The 20,204-nt window shown below is 50.8% G+C and overlaps 1 protein-coding gene across 1 annotated transcript; it reads left to right on the forward strand.

The window, feature by feature from the left end:
- The first annotated feature begins 6 nt into the window (after positions 1-6).
- Positions 7-19,336, forward strand: EIF3B (eukaryotic translation initiation factor 3 subunit B). Its single transcript, XM_025049563.1, has 19 exons — positions 7-55; positions 3,479-3,671; positions 5,156-5,275; positions 5,701-5,758; positions 5,955-6,083; positions 6,347-6,504; positions 9,001-9,132; positions 9,274-9,340; positions 9,683-9,729; positions 10,633-10,843; positions 12,463-12,535; positions 13,424-13,546; positions 15,146-15,224; positions 16,008-16,146; positions 16,493-16,618; positions 17,086-17,163; positions 17,569-17,677; positions 17,941-18,059; positions 18,829-19,336. Exons 4-18 carry the CDS (start codon positions 5,705-5,707, stop codon positions 18,042-18,044), a joined length of 1,629 nt encoding a protein of 542 aa, XP_024905331.1. The 5' UTR covers positions 7-55; positions 3,479-3,671; positions 5,156-5,275; positions 5,701-5,704; the 3' UTR covers positions 18,045-18,059; positions 18,829-19,336.
- Positions 19,337-20,204: the final 868 nt, after the last annotated feature.

Below are 20,204 nucleotides of genomic sequence, written 5' to 3' on the forward strand. Positions count from 1 at the left end.
GACGAGCCCTCCTTCAGCGACCCCGAGGATTTCGTGGACGACGTGAGCGAAGAAGGTGAGGCGGCAGGAACCCGCTGCGGGCGGGGCCGCCGTCAGCCCGGGAGTCAGCGCGGGGTGGGGTCCCGATCCGCCACCTGCTGTGCCGCACGTGGGGAAGGTTTTCTGAGAGCCTGGACCTCCTCCGTCTCTCTATAAACGGGGGCAGTGTGGAGACAACCTGGAGGCAGCCGCTCGGTCTTGGAGAGTGGTCGAGGGCGGACGGCGTGCACGCAGCTGGGGCCGTGTGTGCAGCGCTGGGGCACTGAGGGTCCAGCAGAGCCTGACACTGCACGTGCCGCGCGGTCTCTGGTGGCCAGAGGGACCAGCCACGCTTGTCAGAGGTCTGATGCCGACCCTCGGAGCAGGCTGTGGCAGAGCCGGGCGCGCTCAGCCCGGTCCTGTTTGGTCCCTTTGTGAGCTGAGGAGGCGGGCCACCGGCCTCCGTGGGCAGATAGTTTTCTGGGTTTAAGCATTGTTGGTTACAGCTTGCTTTGCCTCCCCCCCCGCCGCCCCCACACTCCTCCTTTATCTGCCGTGATTAGAGTTACAGACATTATTTCTGCTTCCCGCCTGAGACCCGGTCTTCTAAAGTGCCTTTGGTTGATAGCTGGTGTTGTGTCGTTTACCTGTGTTTTGGCTGTGGCCATATTAACGCCACAAGCTTGAAGAACATCACTGAATTCTTCTCTGTCTGGACTTAGTTGTAGTAAAATGGGGAAAGTAAAGGAAACACCACTGAAGTAGGTTGTGATACAAGAAAATAAGATGTTACCATGTTAAAATAGAATTTTTTTGGATGCTTGGATCACACTGAGGTTGACTCAGAACCATAAAGAAATTCAAGTCAATTGAAAAAGTTTACAAAACCAACATGGAGTTGTGAACTTTTAAACATGATTTGAAAGGGTTTCCTGTTATTGTTATGATGTGTCTTATACTTTATGTCATAAGATAGAAGACATTTTAGCAGGAAAGTCTCCATGCGCTAGTGAAGAGTTGAAAAAGAAATATGTCCCTAACCACCAGGTAGGTTTCCGGGAATTCCTAGGCAGACAGTGTTGCTGGGACCCCTCATGCCCGGACCCCCGTTTTTACCACATCTATTTTTGTTACATTTGAAACAAATGTAACAAAAATAGATGTCAAAGCTTTGATTTTAAAGTCCGTTTTGAGCTCTTCAGTATTTACTCTGCAATTGCCTTTTTTTAAAGCATTGTTTGAGCACACCTAATTCACACAAGTTTTTAATGTTAATTATTTCCACATTGCGGTGTGTGACAGAGGATGCTAACATGAGCCAGGATAGGTGACAGCTGGGCAGGCCTTCAGAGCCCATGTGATCTTTACGTTTTGCCAGAGTAACCTGTGAGGCCCCTGGTCCGAAGGAACTAAAACCTAGCAGGCCTTCAGTTTTCTTGAGGCCACTTGGTTGTGGTCAGCGGCTCAAGTCTGTTTTGTGTTTCCTGAGAAGAACATCCTGTAGGGAGCAGAAAGTAAAGGTACCGTTTCTTTTGAAAGTGGACAGAGTCTTAAAGAGCCCCTCACTGGCATCCGTCTTGCCTCCTCTCTCTCGGAGATACTGGCCTTGTTGCACAGTGCATCTTAATTACAGCCTGCCTTTTACTTTAATTTTTCAGTTGCTTTTGGTGTTTGGCCAAATATGATAAAAGTTTTAACTCTCAATGTCTTCTTTTGGGGCTCGTTCAATATTACTTATGTTTACTTTTGCTATTTAGTTTTGAGAATTGCTTCTTTCTGTTTCTCCTGGAGCCAGATTTGGAATCCGTGAGCTGAGCTGAGAGTGATCAGATGTGTAGGCTGGTACTGACGAAGGGAATGTGTTTCTTCATGTGTAATTACTATATTCGTTCTCTTACTGTGTGTAGGCAGGTTCTTATAAAAAATTCTTATTCCTATAAAAAACTTTAACATCGTGGGAAGGAGTCCACAGTTTATATAAAAGCTAAACTTCTTTATTGTAAACCCTGTAACTTTAGATCAGGCTTAACAGGCCACTTAATTGTGTGGTGAGTGAGCTTGAGACGTACCAAGGACGCGGGCATCTCTCTAGGGATGATATCTCCATTGCTGTGACTAACCTGCCTCCCTTTTTTCTCTCTGCTTGGTCTCAGTTTTAGCTTCTTTGAAATTTAAGTGGCAGTTCTGTTTTTCAGGTAACATTTTCAATATCATTCACAAAGGATTGAAATTAATGAGAAATCGTTTATGGCGATTTCAAGGGCATGCTTCTTGCAATTAAAGGATTCCTTTTGAAAGATTTTCTCAACTTCTTAGTATGGAATATTTTAAACACAAAAGCAGAGAGCATTCATCTTAACTTTTGAGAATGAAATGCAGCAAAGAATATTTTGTGTGCTATTTAGCGTGTTGAAATTCTTGACAGTCGGGTTCGGGAACACCTAGACAGACGTGTGAGTAACAAGCCGGTGTTCGCCAGCTATAGTTTAAGATAATCTATGCTCTCATGCTGGATGACAGACTGGTGCAGTCTCATGAGTGCTGTGATGGCAGCTCTAGAAAGTGTCTGTCCTCGCTCCTAACCAGCATGCCTTGTGATTTCTCAGCTTTTCTAGTCCGTTTTACACCTATCTTTTCTTCTCTCTTATTCTAGGTGACCATTTTATGGAAATGAAGCAAATTTAAAAAGTTTGAGTACTAAGATTGGGTTCTGTGATCCTAACTTTAAAAACATGAACATAAGGCATCTTGTTTTTGAGTATATTTATGAAAGTAATAGTTACCACATATTGCTTACTGTGTTCCAAGCACTGTCCTAAGGGTTTACAGATATAACGTCTCTACGTGGCTGATGTGTCCCCCAACAACCCGTGAGATGTTCATAGAATCAGAGACACTGCTGGTTGTCAGAGGCATTGTTTCGGTGCATGCTCTCTTGAGCTTGTATATTCTCCAGCCCTTGTTTAAATGCTGATTTCAGACTCATGTAGTCTTCAAACATAAAGAATACTGGGGAACAAGCAGTTTAGTTTTAAAGTGGTTGGGAAGAAAGTGCTTGGTGGTGGGTTTGCATTGAGGTGAGTCAGGGAAGGCTTCCCACAGGCAGTCTGTGGCCCACTCTGGGCTTTCTTTGATTCCTGGTGAAAGGCCTTCCTCTTTGATTGCATTCAGCATTATTAAAAGTCTTTTTAAAAATTTATTTAAAAATCTTTCATTATTGCCAGAAATTAGTTGACCTGTCTTCACTGTCAAAGGGAGTTTAAAGAATTAAAGTCTTCCTAATTCTTTCAAGTTTAATATTTGAAGCAAGCCAGTGCCATGACTTCTTTTGTTCATAACAAAAGCATTTAGAATATTCATTTTTTTGCTTCATAGAAATTTGTTTAATGTGCTAAGCTAATGTATTAATGTGTTGCTTGGTCAAAAAGAGTCATCTGATAAATCTCTTTCGCTCACACAGAATTATTGGGAGACATACTCAAAGATCGGCCACAGGAAGCAGATGGAATTGATTCGGTGATCGTGGTTGACAATGTTCCTCAGGTGGGACCAGACCGTCTGGAAAAACTCAAAAATGTCATCCATAAGATCTTTTCTAAATTTGGGAAAATCACAAATGATTTTTATCCAGAGGAGGATGGAAAGACAAAGGGGTGAGTTGCGTTCTCCATGATGAGCGTTATTTGTATTTTTCTTGGTATCAGACACCCCTCGATCACCATGTGTTGCAGGAGTTCCCTGTGACAGCAGTGCGTGCCTCAGCAGAAGCTCTGCAGAGCAGCGATTTGGTCCTGGGCTAGTCACAGGGGGAAGGACACTGACGTGTGGTTCTCAAATTAGGTTATTGTAAGCTGGGTGCTAAAACCTTAAGACATCAGAGGTTGATATTTAAATCTGCCATCAGAACAGCGATTGATGTAAGATACACGTTGGGTAAAGGGACCAATAGATCTGGAAGCTAGTAGAATTTCAGGAGAATTTTGCATGTGGTATTTTATTGATTCTAAGATGTGCTTCCCTGTTCCCCACCGCCACACATACATTCTAACATCTCCGAAATGGAGATACTGACACTGTAGGTGACAGCACTGTGTCATTGCTTAATTAACGACATTTTTTCTAATGTTACCTAAAACAGTGCATCTTTTAAAAGCGGTAGCATAAGGTATGTCTTATAGTTTGCTTTTAAAATTCAGCTTTTTATGTCTTCTGTGTTGATAAATGTAATGCTGGTTTCTTCGTTTTAAATGCCGTGCTATTGTATCGCGGCAGCTCATCTGTTTCCCGTCAACTGAAATTTAGTGTTTCGCAGTTACAGTCTTGCACTCACCCCTTTCCGAGCAAGCGTGAGAACTCCCTTGCTGCATACCTGGGAGTGGAACTGCAGGGGTCATGAAGTCACCTTCAGGGCCACTGGGCAACATTGACTCATGACCAAGGCGGTTGCCGGTCGGCCCAGCAGCACTGAACTGTTCTGCCTGTTCCACAGTCTTGTCAGACTGTCTGCACTGCAGTTTTGTGTGAATGTCAGCCTTTGAGAGCACAGCAAAATCATCTTTTCTAGGACAGGAACGAGAAAGTGATAAAGTTTGTTTTAATTCAGATTTTGGAAACTACTTGGAATGGTTTTAATTCATAAAAAAATGATCAAATACAGGTAATGCTCCTGACATTTTCTGTTTTGGAACTAAGTGGAAGGGTAACCTCGTTTTGTGTTTTTCCTATGATGAAACACCCTTTGAGAGCCTTCGTAACTTTACCTGTAAGACACATTACACAATGTCCACGTTTTTAGACTTTTAACAGCCTTATCGAGGTAATTGATATACAGTACACTCGCATAGTTTAAAAGTGTACTGTTTCATAAATTTTGACATATATACATCCTTGAAACCATTACCGCAGTCAGAATATGGACATTTTGATTAATGAGCTTTTCTGTAACTTACGATTATGGAGTTAGAGACTTGGGTCTTCTGTTATGACTTTGTTCACGTTGAGGGAACGACCGTCAGCTATTTCACTGCCTCGGACGTGGCAAGAGTACGGGTCCCAGCGTGCAGTGCTGTGACTCGTGTGGAGGGGCTGGTGTGTACTGAGCGTGACCTGCCTGATCCTAGAGCCTTTCTCGCCTCAGGTACATTTTCCTGGAGTATGCATCTCCTGCCCATGCTTTGGATGCTGTGAAAAATGCCGACGGCTACAAGCTTGACAAGCAACACACGTTCAGAGTCAATCTCTTCACCGACTTTGACAAGTGAGTTCAGACTCAGGCCCTGAGAACCTGGACATTCACCTTGCTGAACGGCCTAGGTTTTTGCGGCTTCGAGGCAGTTCATCCTCCAGTTAGACTGCTGCAGGACCATGTCCCCCCCGCCCCCCCGCCCCGGCCCTTCACACTCTGGCCAGTAGCACCCCCCTCACCACCAGCGTCCCCTCACCTGTTGTTACCAATAAAAACACATCTTTTTTCCCTACCCTGGGGGGCGGGCAGGCAGGGGTGCAAGACAGCAGGTTCTCGAAGGTGAGATGCATTCAGCACCTACCCCCTGTTCACGTCACTTAGCCAGTACTATGTGAGGACTGAGCGCACTGCCTGTGGCTGCGACCATCCACGTAGGGACCACTCACCCTTGTTCTAGTCGTTAATGGGTGTTCCTGAACAGTGATTTCTCTTCCCAGGTACATGACAATCAGTGATGAATGGGATATTCCAGAGAAACAGCCTTTCAAAGACTTGGTACGTTTTGTACACTCTGTTATCTAAGTAGTTGAAAGAATGCTGGCTAGCCTCTTGGCTTGAGGTGGGGAATTCTTTGGGAGTTAGAAATACTGGCCGAATTTGTCACACCTCTAAGAGCAGTTAATTAGATGAGTTTACTTTGGTTCAAGTGAATGAAGTGTATCTTGCCCTTTGCCTATGGTTCTTTTTCCAGGGGAATTTACGTTACTGGCTGGAGGAGGCAGAGTGCAGAGATCAGTACAGTGTGATCTTCGAGAGTGGAGACCGCACTTCCATATTCTGGAACGACGTGAAGGACCCTGTCTCGATTGAGGAGAGAGCGGTGGGTATTTTCCGCCAGGTAGGGACTTGCTCTGTATTTTCTTAACAGGACTAGGGCACAAGGTCAGGTGACATGTTTCTTGAGAGTCCATCTCTGAGAACAGCTTCTGTTAGCCTTCTTCCAGCTTTGAAGTAAGTCAGGAGACATGAACAGGCTTCTCATGGTTTCAGTTACTAGTCTGAGGAGCCAGTCCCTGATGTAAGGGAGGGGTCTTTGTGCTTGGCTGCTGCTTGCGTTCATGTTGGCACTGGCTTTCTCCACAGCGGTGGACAGAGACATACGTGCGGTGGTCTCCTAAGGGCACCTACTTGGCGACCTTTCATCAGCGAGGCATCGCGCTCTGGGGGGGAGAGAAATTCAAACAGATTCAGAGATTCAGCCACCAGGGGGTTCAGCTCATTGACTTCTCACCTTGTGAAAGGTAAGCCCTCAGAAATGCAGGTGGACTCTGTTCCTCTCACCTCTTGCCAACATCTACAGATAACCTCGACGCCTTTTAATTTTACAATGATTTCAAATTCAGAGAAATTACAGGAGTACAGTGAACCCCGTGAGCTCTTCAGTGGGTTACCAGTTCACATTTGCATTTGCTTTACTGTTTTTTCTCTAAACATATGGACGTAATTTTTTTGTGAGCCATTTGAAAGTACGTTGAAATATCATGTCCCTTTACCCCAATTGTGCATTTCCAAAGAATAGGAAATTCTCTTACATGACCTGAGTGCAGTTATAAACTTCAGGAAGTTTGGCGTTAATTTAATATTCTAATTTTTCACTTGATCTAATAATGTCCTTTGTAAAAGTTTTTTTTTTTGGTTCAAGATCTAGTCCAAGATGATGTTTTTTTGCAGAGGATGTTCTTACGAGTGACTTTCTTGTGTGAGGTGGTCCGTGCAGCACAGCCCTGTGTGGGGTGGGACACGAGCAGCTTGAAGGCGCACGGCTCCCAGCCCGGGGCGCCCTCTCACCCGCTCTCGGCGCCCCTGCTCAGGGCTCGTCTGAAGCTTCCCTGTGTTGCTCACACAGTCAGTGTCACCACGTGTCCCTCTGTGGATGCCGCCTGTACTTCAGTTCAGCGTCTCGCTATGCAGCCTGTGCTCGTTGTGGGGCTCCTGATAGGTGGTCCTACTGCACCTGCTTGGGCCTGTGAACTGTTTAGCATGAACACTCACTAACACACGGAAAACTAACTATAGTGACATTCTTGTACTAGTGACTTAGATTTAATGATGTCTTTTTTTGCTGTAATTGCTTCACAAATGTTTTGCGTAGTTTGAGGTAAACGGTAGAGTCTCCGCACAAGCGTGCATCGCTGCAGAGTACAGACGTCACGTACCACACTAACGACACCTGCTAGCTGTTCCTAGTATCTGATGCTGAACAGTACTCAGCTTTTCCCCGGGTCCCCAAATGGCTCTTACTCACAGTGAGCTTGTCCCACCCCTGGCCCAGTCAGAGGCACGCAGGGTGTTTAGTCCTTGTGTCACAGGTCTCTTTCATCTGGAGCAGTGCGTCCTGCCCTTTGTTTTGATACTGACTTAAGAAGACAGGACCAAGTGACCTGTGAACTGTCTTAATTGCTGGATTCGACTGATTACTTTTTTGAGGCATTGTTTAATTTATTCTTTTCATCCTTATATTTTCTCTAAGCCATAAGTTCTATCTGATGAGTATTTTGTAATTTTGGTAAAGCAGCTTTCGTGTAATGTGTTCTTGGGATACTCATCAATTTACAGCCGCTTTGCACATTTCCGGTGCAAAGTAGTTGCCACGTCTTCCAGCGGCGTCTGTTAGTGGGTCTGCATCGAGAGCCTGGTCTCTGAGCCAGGATGACACGCAGGACTAAGAAGCTTCCTGCCACTCTTCGTCTCCTGGGATCCTTGTCAGTCCTCAGGCGGTTAATGCCACCTGCATTCTCAGACATTTATGTGCTAGACTTAACCACCTTCAGTCATAATTTATCTGCGTATATCCATCCACTGAAGGACAGAGGCTGGATCTTCTCTTCCTCATCACGTCCCTGGTGCTCTGCAAAGGACCTTATTTGGGAATGTTGAGTGAACGAAGGAGTTCGCGCGTGCGTGCTTTGGTCATACAGGTTACACTGTGGAAAGTCTGTTTTGTCGTTAAATGCATAAACAGGTTTTGTGGTTCCGGGGTAGTTTTGTCTTGTATTCTTTGCCGGGGTGTAGGGTGCAGGGGATTTGATAACTGTGGGAAGGGCGACTGAAGAGAGTGTTATTATTTTGTTGAGTCAGGTGTCACCCTTCCTGGGAGAGGGATAGTCATTGGAGGTGCCGCTGTGGAGCCAGCAGGGGCTGACTCCTGCCCTTCTGCATGCGTGTGTGTGGCTGCCTTCCCTGCTCGCACCCCCTTGAGAGAGCAGCTGGTGTAGTCACACTTTGTGTGAGCCAAGTGACAAGGTGCCATGGTGTTGACCAGCCAGCACTCAGGTGGGTGACTGCTGGGAGATGCCTGGGCACCGAAGTCCCCCCGTCAGGCTGTCCGTGCTTCGGAACCGCACGTGCCCGTCTGTTATCTGAAGCGTCAGTGAAGACAGCATGGTAACCATGCCAGTCCTCCCGCTAGAGCACGCGGCAGACTTTCTATGGAATCTTTCGGGGCTTTCCTTGTCCTGATTTCAGTGGAGAAGCATTTCGAGGTGACCCTTGGAGCACCTTGGTGTCAGGAATGACAGTGCTTTGTGCCCTGGATGTGGTTCTGCCCCATGTTCTGGGTGGGTCACCTGACACGAGAGCAGATGTTAGGGGAGTCTGGGGTAGGGGTGCTGGTTGCTTGAGCCTCAGCTGCTCACTTTGGCCGTTCCCCACTGCAGCAAGGTGCCAGTACCTGCTGCGTCCACACTGATGTGAGCTTTGGTGAGAGGAGATTGGAACACGAGTCCTCTCTGTTACAGATACCTGGTGACTTTCAGCCCCCTGATGGACACTCAGGACGACCCTCAGGCCATCATCATCTGGGACATCCTTACTGGGCAGAAGAAGAGAGGCTTTCACTGTGAAAGCTCGGCCCACTGGCCTATTTTCAAGTAAGTAGTCAGCCCTTGGTGGCCGCACTGGCCTCTGCTTTCTCGTGGGCACAGCCTGGCACTTCTCTGTAGACTCATGGCGGCCACGCTGGCCTCCGTGTGTTCTCGTTGGCAGCCTGGCACCTTTCTTTTTCCTCTTAGGTGGAGCCATGATGGTAAATTCTTTGCCAGAATGACACTCGATACCCTCAGCATCTACGAAACTCCTGTGAGTGAGTCAGTTCTCTGGCACATGAGCTGCATGTTGGCCCAGTAGCCCCCGGCTGCAGTGCTCCCCCTCCCGTGCTAGTCGGGGAGGCGGAGCATCTATGTGGGACGCAGGCGATGCTAGTGCTGGCCTGGGTTCTGGTTTTGCATCTGCCAGCCCGCTTCTGTGCTGCAGGGACGAGGCGAGGGGTGGGGGGCGTGGCTTGGAAACGCTCCATTTCACTCTGCTCACGCCGCTCCCTCGGCAAGCTCACGTCAGAACCTCGCACTGCCTTTGCGTAAAAAGTTGTATTGTGAGACACAGTGTGGCTTGACTCGATCGTAACCTTCTTTTCCCCGGCAGTCTATGGGCCTCTTGGACAAGAGGAGCTTGAAGATCTCCGGCATAAAGTGAGTAAGCACCCCTAGGCTGCCCCTCTCTGCCCCTGCCGGCACCCCAGACTGCACCTGTCTGCCACCACCAGCACCGCAGGCTGCCCCTGTCCACCACCGCCAGCATAGGCTCTCACGCCCGGACGGAGCACTGCCTGTCGTTCTGGTGCCTGTTCCACTGGGCTGCTTGCTTGTCCCTGGGAGCCAGAGCTCTGGGCTGCAGCCTTTCATGAAGGGGGACTCCACTTAGTGACAGGTCTTCTGTGTTACTCTGGTTATCTGTGTGGTGGGGTTTGGGTGACCTTCAGTGAATTGCCCTTCGTTTATTTCTCTAGTCTCTGGGGTTGGTCGATGTCTCAATAGTGAAGGACCAACAGTACAAGGACAGTCACGTTTCTTATTCCTTTTATTTTTACATTCTTGGGCAAAATTAAGGTTTATAATTAAACCAGGAATTGGCTCTCAGTAAATGCAGAAGTAAAGATACTTTTCACGGCTGTGAACTCATGATTGTTCGTTACTCTGCCTGTCCTCCGGGTTAGTTTACATGGCACCAGGCAATGCCCTATTCTCCCGAAGCCTCTAACGCTTGTCGATGTGGAGTTTTCCCCATTAGCAGGAAATGGTGGTAAAGAGTCGGGGTTTGGATCATGATGAATCTACTGTGTGATAGTGGGTAGCGTTATTAGTGTGTCTCTGTCCTCCTAGGAAGGGCGAGTTTAACAGTGCCCAGCGTTGTCAGGGGAAGGAAGGGAGCTGCATGAAGTCCCTAGAACAGCGCCTTCCTTAAGTCCCCAGCTGGGCATTAGCCGCGTTCCTGGTGGCGGCTGTGCCAGTGCGAGTTCGTGCAGCATGTGAGCTCTTCGCATGCTTTCACCTTGGCAGCTCCTCTGATAACATTGTATTTTCTTTGTTCTGCAGAGACTTTTCTTGGTCTCCAGGTGGGAACATAATAGCCTTTTGGGTGCCTGAGGACAAAGATATCCCAGCCAGGGTCACCCTGATGCAACTTCCCACCAGACAAGAGATCAGAGTTAGGAATCTATTTAATGTTGTGGATTGCAAACTACATTGGCAAAAAAATGGCGATTACTTGTGTGTTAAAGTAGATAGGACTCCGAAAGGTACCCAGGTAAGTGGATGCCAGTGAGCAGAATGTTCTTTCCGTGTGGCTGCAAACTAGCCTGTGTTATGTTTGGACGATGTTAATAGATTTTTGGTTTGAATTTTGTAGATTATTTTCAGACCCACCTGATATCAAAAGTAGTTGGCACGTCCTAGCCAGAGCTCTTGTTACAGTCTAGCTGAGGAGTGTGATATTTTTCCGTGAAAGGGAGTGGGCAGTACATTTGCATAGTTCAGAGGTAACGGGGATACAGTTGACCCTTGAACAACACAGGTTTGGACTGCGTGGTCCACTTATGTGGATTTTTTCAATTCATGTACAGCTGGCCCTCTGTGTCCCCGGGTCTCACACCTGCCGACTCGACCGAGAAGCAGTGTTGGGCATCTGTAGAGGGCCAGCTGGTCCACACTTGTGTGTGAGGGACTCGAGCATGGTGGATTTTAGTGGGCGGGGAGGGGGCCTGGAACCAGCCCCTGTGGATGCTGAGGGATGACGCAGTTCTGTTTTGGGGGAGTCACAAGTTACATGTGGATCTTTGCATGGGGGTTTGACACCCCGACCTCCACGTTCAGGGGTCAACTTTATAGTGAAATCTTTTCAGGCACCCACTCTCCTTTCTGTGGAGTAGAATGAATGTGTCATTTTCTCTTTAATTAAACACAAAGAGTAGCGTGTTTGACACAGCTCTGCACCCGGTTTTTCTCGTTTGCATCATTTAATATTTATCCAGAAAGTTGCTTGATTTTCTCTTGTAGTGGAAGTTTTCCTCTTTTGTTTAAACACTTTTTGTTGAGATATAATTTACACACTATACTATTCACTCTTACACAGTCATGCAACACAGTCACCACTATCTTAATCCCAGAACACTTGAATTACCTCAGAAAGAAACTCCACAACACGAGCAGACACCCCCACTTCCACACCTCCCTATCCCGCTAGCTCCTGATACCCACCGATCCACTTTCTGCTTTCTGTCTGGATTCCCCTGTTCTGCACATTTCGTGTGAATGGGCTCGTGCTGTGCGTGTGGCCTCTGTGTCTGGCTTCCTTCTCTGAGCACATCTTTAAGGCTCATCCAGGTGGTGGCGTGTGCCAGTACCTCTTTGCTTTTTAGCACCGTGTGGCTGGGCCACACCATGTTGGCCCAGTCATCCCTTGATAGATGCGTGGGCTGTCTCCACTTCGTGGCTGTTCCGGATGGTGGCACACCCTGGTTTTCACACGAGCGTGTCTTGAAGCGAGGCTGCAGGATAGCCACTGTTTAGCAGTATTGAATCAGTCTCTGGTGCTGGACCTATAAGGTGCTACAGAAGCTTTGCAGACAAGCTGTAGTGTGGACCCTTGAACTGTGTGTGTGACTGTGACCTTAGGGCAGTTCTTCGAAGTGGAACCTGGGCCTGAGTATGTGTGTGCCTCTCGCTGCTCTCCGCAGAGACTGCCCCGTGCGCACTCCCATCAGCATTAGCAAGTTCTTGTTTCATCATGATGGCTGTAGTGTTAATCACTTTAGGTATTCGTGTCTTTATCAGATGTGTAATCTTCCATTAAATTCTCAAGTTGTCCTGTAAGTCTTATACTTTGTTTCCACAGTAATCACCCTTTATTTTTTCTTTTATCGACAGGGTGTTGTCACGAATTTTGAAATTTTCCGAATGAGGGAAAAACAGGTACCTGTGGATGTGGTGGAAATGAAAGGCAAGTCTCATCGCAGTTGTTTTGTAGCTGAAGGGCCTTCTGTGCTGTTTTACACTCGGCCTTTAAAATTGGGGCGTGAATTCCCTGCCTGGACAAAAGGGCCAAGACTCTGAGCTCCAGCTCATGAACGGCCGTGTGTCTCTGAGTTACAGGACATATGTTTATAAGTTTAGGGTTTCTGTCCTTTCCAAGTTCAGCCTCTTTTCAGTTGCCAGGGGAAGCTGCCCACCCCCCGTACACTGACCTCTCGGGGAGCGGGTGAGCCCAAGGCTTCCAGCTGTTTGCGCGCAGGACGGTGCGGGGGGCGGGTCTTCGTGCCGTACGCGGCCACGGGTGGCCGCAGAGCTGCTCGTGTCGCACAGGTGGTTTCACAGCGTTTTTGAGCTCGTGACAACTGTTTAAGTTACGTGTTTGTCTTCAGGTGGGAAAGAGCCTGTGTCTTTGGTTGATTTCTCGCTTCGGTTTTGTTTTCTGTTTTGCTGGAGAGGGAAGGAGAAAGGGAAGGGGAAGGACAGGCAGGAAACGGAGTGAAACCCGGCCCCTGCCTGGATACGAGACACAGCAGCCTTCGTAGGCTGTGGGCTTCTGCTAAGTACCCTGGGAGTGTGGGACAGGAGGTGTCCGGGCTGTACTGGCGCCAGGCTCCACACGGCCGCACTGCGGACAGGCTGTGGGGAAAGGCAGCGTTCCCGCTTGGCCAGGACACTGTCACCCAAGGCATCTCACAGGACTTAAAAGTGTGCTGCTTGTGAGACTCAGTGCGGCGCGCTCCTCGTTCCCATGCCTCTCTGGGGCCTTTTCGATGGATTTAAGAGTTTGGGGAAACGTAACCGATCGGGAATGTTTCCTTCAGTGCCCAAAGGGGTCTCACCCTCTTTTCGGTAACAGAAACCATCATAGCCTTTGCCTGGGAGCCCAATGGCAGCAAGTTCGCGGTGCTGCACGGGGAGGCTCCTCGGATTTCGGTTTCCTTCTACCACGTGAAGAGCAACGGGAAGATCGAGCTCATCAGTAAGTAGCCTTGCCTGTCTTGCAGGGACGGGAGAGTGTCACCGCCCCAGTGAGTACAGGCCCGAACCCGCAGCCAGGCGGGTCCACTGTGGGTCCCTGTGGTTCACACGCGGGTGCTGACGGGGACGCGTCATGTGCGCGGAGACTCGGGTGCGGCGAGCTCCCTTGCACGTCAGCTGCTCTTCGAGTGGGCGAAGCTGTTGTCTCTGTGTGTGTGTGTGGGGGGGTCACATGCCACTTCTCCACCTGCATGCCCTGGTCCCCACCCGCACTCTGCCCCCAGCCATGCTGTCCTTCCCTGGCAGCACCGGCAGCATCGGGCTGGAATCATGGCTGCTGACTTGTCCTCACCCAGACGGAGCTCTCACCCTTTGTGTCCATAGTGCTGAGCACACAGTAGGTCCTCAGTCAGCACTGGTTTCGAAGTATCGCTTGTCGCTTCATAGTGTTTGTTTTTGTGCCGTGACTGAGGTAGTAGAGACTTCTGGCCCCTGCTTTAGAGGGGCGTGTTGTGCTCAGGCCATGCTCCCCAGGATGCCATTTAGGGGGCTTCCTCACCGTGAAGACAGGTTCATTCATGTGCCCTGGGGACAGCTCCTCCTGCGATAATTTTATGAAGAATTTAGTTTTCACTTCCTGAAGCCTAGCAGTATTTGTGGTAGAATCAGCTATCTGTCTCACAAAATTGATTACATCACATTTCTCTTGGTCGTAAGAGGAAACGAGGGCACCTGCTGACTGCGAGAGGACGTCTGTCGTCCTCGCTGCAGAACAGGGCGGGTGCCTCTGCCCTGTGAGCACCTGTGTCGTGCACCTTTCCTCGAAGGTTCGGTGTCAGCGTTGGGATGGTCGCGTGCTCTGCTGTGGAAGGCATCTGCTTTTCTATTTTTCCTTTGTTTTTGGTTTCCCAGTCCTGCCCCGTCACACGGGTCTGGCTTGACTCTCCCACCCCTCTCCCCACTCCACGCTTACTGTTTTGAGTCAACTTCAGGCCGAGGTAAAGGTGCCCCAGGCAGCCGACTGCCTGCCCTGGTGAAGAGACCCCAGGTCAAGACTGAGTTGGAACTCGCAGCTCTGCTGGCCCTGCCAGGTCCTTGCAGGAAGTGGGCAGTTAGGGCACTTAGAGGGGTGATGGATCTAAAAACTATTTGCAGGCACGCAGCTTAAAATGACGTGTGAGGACAGGAAGAAGAGATTTTAGGCTCTTTGGGGTTGTGCGCGCCTCTTCTGGAGATTTGGTGGGGACCAGATCCCTCGCCTTCCTGGAGCCCCTGTGATAGCGTCTACTGTAAACGGAGCTCCTTTGTCCAGTTCCCTCTTGAGGTAAATTGTTTCACACATAAAACATCATTAAAAATAGCATCGCAGTTCAGAACGCTCCATGCCCGTCTTCTCTGTGTCGCTCGCAACTGAGGGTGTTCCGAAACGGCGGGTCTCCTGATGGTTTGCGCAGGTGTGTGCAGAGTTGTAGCTAAAAGCCCACCTGGTGGGCTCACCCACGGGGACAGAGTGAACCCCCCACCGGCCCTTTGGTCTTAGATGCACGCTGGCCCTGGAGTCTTTACGAAGACTCTGAAAGACTTTTTTCTTTCCTTTCAGAAATGTTTGACAAGCAGCAGGCCAATACCATCTTCTGGAGTCCCCAAGGACAGTTCGTAGTGTTGGCGGGTCTGAGGAGGTAGGTGTCTGCCATCTGCTCACAGAGCAGTGCTCGGGCCAGTGCGGGGACCCCGACTCTAGGGCCGTGTCTCACACACTTCTCAGTGGTCACCCCGGAGCCTGAGTGTCCTTGCGTGATCGGGTCACCCCACCTCAGTCAGTGTTGCCGATCACTGTCAGGCAGTGTCTCAGGCGTGCTCCCCGGGCTCGGGCCCAGACCCGGCAGGCTGCAGCAGTCACTCGCAGATGCGTTGGTTGTGTGCCCCGGAAGACGTGTCTGCATGCTCTGATTCCTTCGTGGGGCAGTGGGGGTTCTCCCTGCAGTCCAGCCACCCTAGTGGAAAGTCCATGTCTTCTCGTGGGAGGAACACTTAATTGGTCACGAGCCTGTCCCCACCGCTGTGGTCAGCACGACAAGAACAGAACCCTGGTCCTTCCTGCTCTCTGCATAGTCGCTGTTCCAGTAGAACGCGTGGGACGCGTGCAGAGCCCGCGGCGGCCCCCGCGTGTCAGAGCACCTGCTAGCCGCTCACTTCCCTTACTCGGTTGCAGATGTTACTGTGTTTTTTGAGGCTCGGCCTCAGGTAGACTTTCCTGTAAAAATAGTGGCAGCAGACACAGTGCTAGCCGAGGCACTTCTTGTGTCTCAGATTCCTCGGGAGACCGTTCCTTCCATTGTTTCCGCCTTACCGGGGTGGCAGGCAGGGACTGCTCTGGAGTTTCTGGGAGGAGCAGGGACGCCAGGAGGACAGCAGAGGGAGCCACACTCATGGCAAGGACTGACTGCTGTCCATCTCCCCAGCATGAACGGCGCTTTGGCGTTTGTGGACACCTCAGACTGCACAGTCATGAACATCGCAGAACACTACATGGCCTCCGATGTGGAGTGGGACCCGACGGGGCGATACGTGGTCACCTCTGTGTCCTGGTGGAGCCATAAGGTACGGGGACCCGTGTACCCTTGCACCACATGAAACCGGGTGGTGCCAGGCTTGTGGCGACTCCTCGCCCTGGGAAGAGCACCGTGCGTGCTGCACTGTGACTGCGCACGGGGTTTGTTGTCCTGCTTGTCCAGCGTAAGCTCGGGGAGGGCAGGGTCTCAGTTTTGTTCACCAGTGTCTCCCAAATACCGACGGCGTTATTGGGCCTATTCTTGGCCCGCAGACATTTGTGGAAGGGAATGGTGGGTTTTGTTGGTTCTGCAGCCAGTACAGATTATGGGGTCCCCGTGCGTCCCAGTGTGGCTCAGTGGGATGGCGGTTCCATTTGGCCTCTGCTCTCTGCCAGGTGGACAACGCTTACTGGCTGTGGACTTTCCAAGGACGCCTTCTGCAGAAGAATAATAAAGACCGCTTTTGCCAGCTGCTGTGGAGACCTCGGCCCCCAACACTCCTGAGCCAGGATCAGATAAAGGTCTGGTGTTCCCATCAGATTAAGGGGACGTGAGAGCAACGTGGAACCGAAAGAAAAAGCTTTTGTTGTTACTGTTAGGGTGGTTATGAGTGAGGAATAGAAACGTGACACTTGTGGGGACCCTTTGAAGAGGTGCAGGAACACTAAGAAACAGTTGGAAAGGAATAGTTTAGAGACAGTCAACTTGGATTTTCAGCTTTCTCGTGCACGTCACGTCGGTACCGTTCGTTGTAGGACGTTTGCACGAACCGGCAGGCTTGTGCAGAGCTGCGCTGATGGCATTGGGCTGAACTGAGAGCGTGGGGATCCAAGAAAGGCGACTGCAGAGCAGACGTTACGCTGGGTGTCCCTGGGGGCCGTGTCTTAGGGGTCACTGCGGATGTCGTTCCACGTTAGCCACTTAGAAGATTGTGTCTTCGGTTTTTGCTTTGAACGTTTAAACCCTGACTGACTTGTTTTTGTTTCAGCAAATTAAAAAAGATCTGAAGAAATACTCCAAGATCTTTGAACAGAAGGATCGTTTGAGCCAGTCCAAAGCCTCCAAGGTCAGCCTTGTTCCTCCAGCTGAGGAAAATGGTCTCTGTCCTTTCATGGCAGAGGAGGGCCAGTGTCAGGCTAGGAGGTGGTGTCCACTGGGGAGGGTGGCTTCTCCATCGAAGACGCTCACTGTGCTACTGCACGTGCACAGACCGGTGGGGGCAGCTTTGCTGCTGGGCCCCTGGAACCCCCTGGCTAGCTTCAGACACAGAAATTGCAGGGTGGGGTGGTTAGGGAGGAGAATGGGGACCAGCACACCCTACCGTTCCTGTCCTGAGCTTCCCTTTAAATCGCCCTGCGTCATCTGGTGAAGTTGGCTCCTGTTGACATGTTTTCACGTTGGTCAGGCAAAACCGTGATGGTGTGTTAAGTGTCAGCTCTTTGACCCTCCCCACCCCGCCCGCCATGTGCAGGAACTGGTGGAGAGACGACGAACCATGATGGAAGATTTCCGAAAGTACCGGAAAATGGCCCAGGAACTCTACATGGAGCAGAAAAACGAACGTCTAGAACTGCGAGGAGGTAGCTATGAGCCGGAGATAGGTTTTTTTAAAGCACGTGTTTCTTAAAATTTGTCTCCTACATCTGTCTTAATCCTGCCTGATTTCTCAGTCAGCAGCTAGCATTGGGAGACGGCTCTTAAATTGTTAGTCGCGCTCCCCACCGCCTGCAGTCAAGGCTGATCCTTGCCAAAGTCTGTGCTGTGTCCACTCTGGCCTCTGGGCGGGTGTGGCACGTGTGTGGTCCAAGGTCAAGTCCACTGTGGCCTCTCCCTGTCCTCTTAGGTGTGGACACCGATGAGCTGGACAGCAACGTGGACGACTGGGAGGAAGAGACCATCGAGTTTTTTGTCACTGAAGACATCATTCCTCTTGGGAGTCAGGAGTGATCTGAGACCGCCAGGGTAAGATCTCTCCTGCAGGATGGCTGGCATTCTGTCCAGAGCCTGCAGTTAGGGAGCGCGTTGTTTAAGGTGAGGGCGAAACCCAGCGCCATGCTCTCAAGGTTGTAAAGCCCTTGCGTGTGGGTTGTGACCAGCTCGATGCACACCGGATGTCAGGGCTGAGCCTTTTGTCAGAAAGTGCTCCAGGCACAGGCACAGCGTTTGCGCTTGGGTGAGAGCAGAGCCAGGGCCGATGCTGGGCACACGTGCCAGGCCCTGGGGAGGAGGGAGGCCGGCCCCTGACCCTGTCCCAGAGTCCTTGCGGAGAAGGCCTTGCGGGTCTGGCAGCAGGGCAGGAGCACCGCCCACTGTGGTGCCCAGTTCTGGTCAGTCCCTGGTTGGTCTGAGCCAAGAACCTTCAGAAGCCGGTCAGGTGCCACAGGGATGGAGGAAGGATCCAGAGGTTCTGCACCTCGGGGCTGGTGCGTGTGGGCGAGGAGTCAGACCTCGTGTGTGGTGGATGTCCAGTCAGTGCTGTCCCCGGGCCGGGGCAAGTGACTGTGGCTGTCTTTGGGCCTGATGCTCCACCGTCGAGGTTGTTTCCTGGGACAGCTGCTGTTCACATCGTAGGTGTCACACTGAAGCGGGCCTTCTGCTGGCTTCCGCTTCTTAAGATTGTGGGGCTCACGCTTGCCTCCTCTCAGCTGGAGGATGATGTCAGTGACCACTCCTGACGTGGAGCACTTGACAGGTGCAGGACAAAGAGCAAATGCTTGTTCCCTTGTTGCAGCGCCACCTTGTGCTGGAGCCAGGGTCGTCCTTTGCAGACAGCCTGCGCGGTTCCTGAACTTGACACAGTCCCTGGGCCTTTCTCGCTCTGGACTGGCTGCAGCTGGAAGTCCCCGTCTCCACACATAGTCGTGCCTTTCAGCCCCTGGTGACTACAGCAGGGCGGTTTTAAGGCACTGCTTTAAGTCTCTCCTCGTTTGCGTTTTTTACTCTCTCACCACCAGTATTTGTCACTCAGACTGACGCGTGCCGCAGCAGGTCCCCTTCCTCCTGCTGCTGGCACTTCTGAGGTGCACCGTCCACAGCCGAGCCTCCCCCTCCAGGGCTCTCACTGTCCTGTGCGTGTGGGCCGGTGTCGGTTGTGTCCTGGACACCTGCACAGGAGCAGTGCACCGCTTGTGTCCTGGTGTGCTGGGGGGCACTGCAGCGTGTGGCCCCCCGCCATTCAGGCTGTGGCAGGTTCTCTCAACAGGCTGAACGTGGAAATAAAAGCAAACCTGTATGAAAAAGCTGTCTTTCTCCTGTCTTTAAACCTAGTTAGCGGCCTTAAATTTGGTGCCTCTTCCCTTTCCCCGGCGGTAACAGCCGCCGCCGGGGCCCCGTCCGTCGGCCACAGGCACACATGGCAGACGTGGCAGGAGGGTCCCGCCCCCCTCGTGGTTTTCTGCGTTTGCAGGTGAGCTCTGTATTGAAGCCAGTCAGTCCAAAAACAGTTTCTTCAGGTTTATTTGTTTTCTATGCCTATGCTTGTCACCTCACCTGGTGAGAAAGAACCCTTTAGACTTTTCCTTGGAGTCATTCAAGTTTGAAGGCCTGTCGAGACTTGTCACTTTAGCCACTGTTATGTGGTCCTCTGAACCTTTCACCCTTTTTGCCTACTAGGAAGGGAGTAAAATCCATGTAATTTCAGCCCACTTCTTTTTGCAACGTCTTGCTACCCATCGGTGCCTTGTCAGATTGCAGTTTCTTCCACCTCTTTTTTATCTTCTGGACCCCAAAGCTTAGTTTAAAAATCACTGAAGCACGGGACAGGCACACTTGGAATTCACAGTCGTGACAGGCGCAGACCTCAGACGACGTGTTGGAATTGGAGGAGCAACCAACAGACGCCCACCCGTGCAGCTCGGGCACCGACAGCATCCTCGGCCCGTGGGGCTGACTCCACAGTGACTGCTGCAGTGGGCGGGCTGCCCGCCACGAGCTCGTCCCCTCGAAGGCCCGGGCCAACTCCGGGTGCCCTGGTGGGACACAGGCGCTGTGTATTTCTCCTTTCTCGGAGCCTTAAGTTCCCCTCCCGCTGTGCTGTCCCCGCAGGTCTCGGCCGTCACGTCCTTCCGGCCAGCTTTCCCGCGGGCCTGTCTGTGCGTGTCGCGCAGC

The sequence above is a fragment of the Pteropus alecto genome, unplaced genomic scaffold (genome assembly GCF_000325575.1).
Source record: "Pteropus alecto unplaced genomic scaffold, ASM32557v1 scaffold56, whole genome shotgun sequence".
NCBI lineage: Eukaryota > Metazoa > Chordata > Mammalia > Chiroptera > Pteropodidae > Pteropus > Pteropus alecto.

Bases quoted from the DNA above. Each gene is read 5' to 3' on its own strand.
- EIF3B (XM_025049563.1), top strand. From the start codon at position 5,705: ATGACAATCAGTGATGAATGGGATATTCCAGAGAAACAGCCTTTCAAA. The intron at 13,547-15,145 runs GTAAGTAGCCTT...CTTTCCTTTCAG, and splicing joins CGGGAAGATCGAGCTCATCA to AAATGTTTGACAAGCAGCAG. The intron at 16,619-17,085 runs GTCTGGTGTTCC...TTTTTGTTTCAG, and splicing joins TGAGCCAGGATCAGATAAAG to CAAATTAAAAAAGATCTGAA.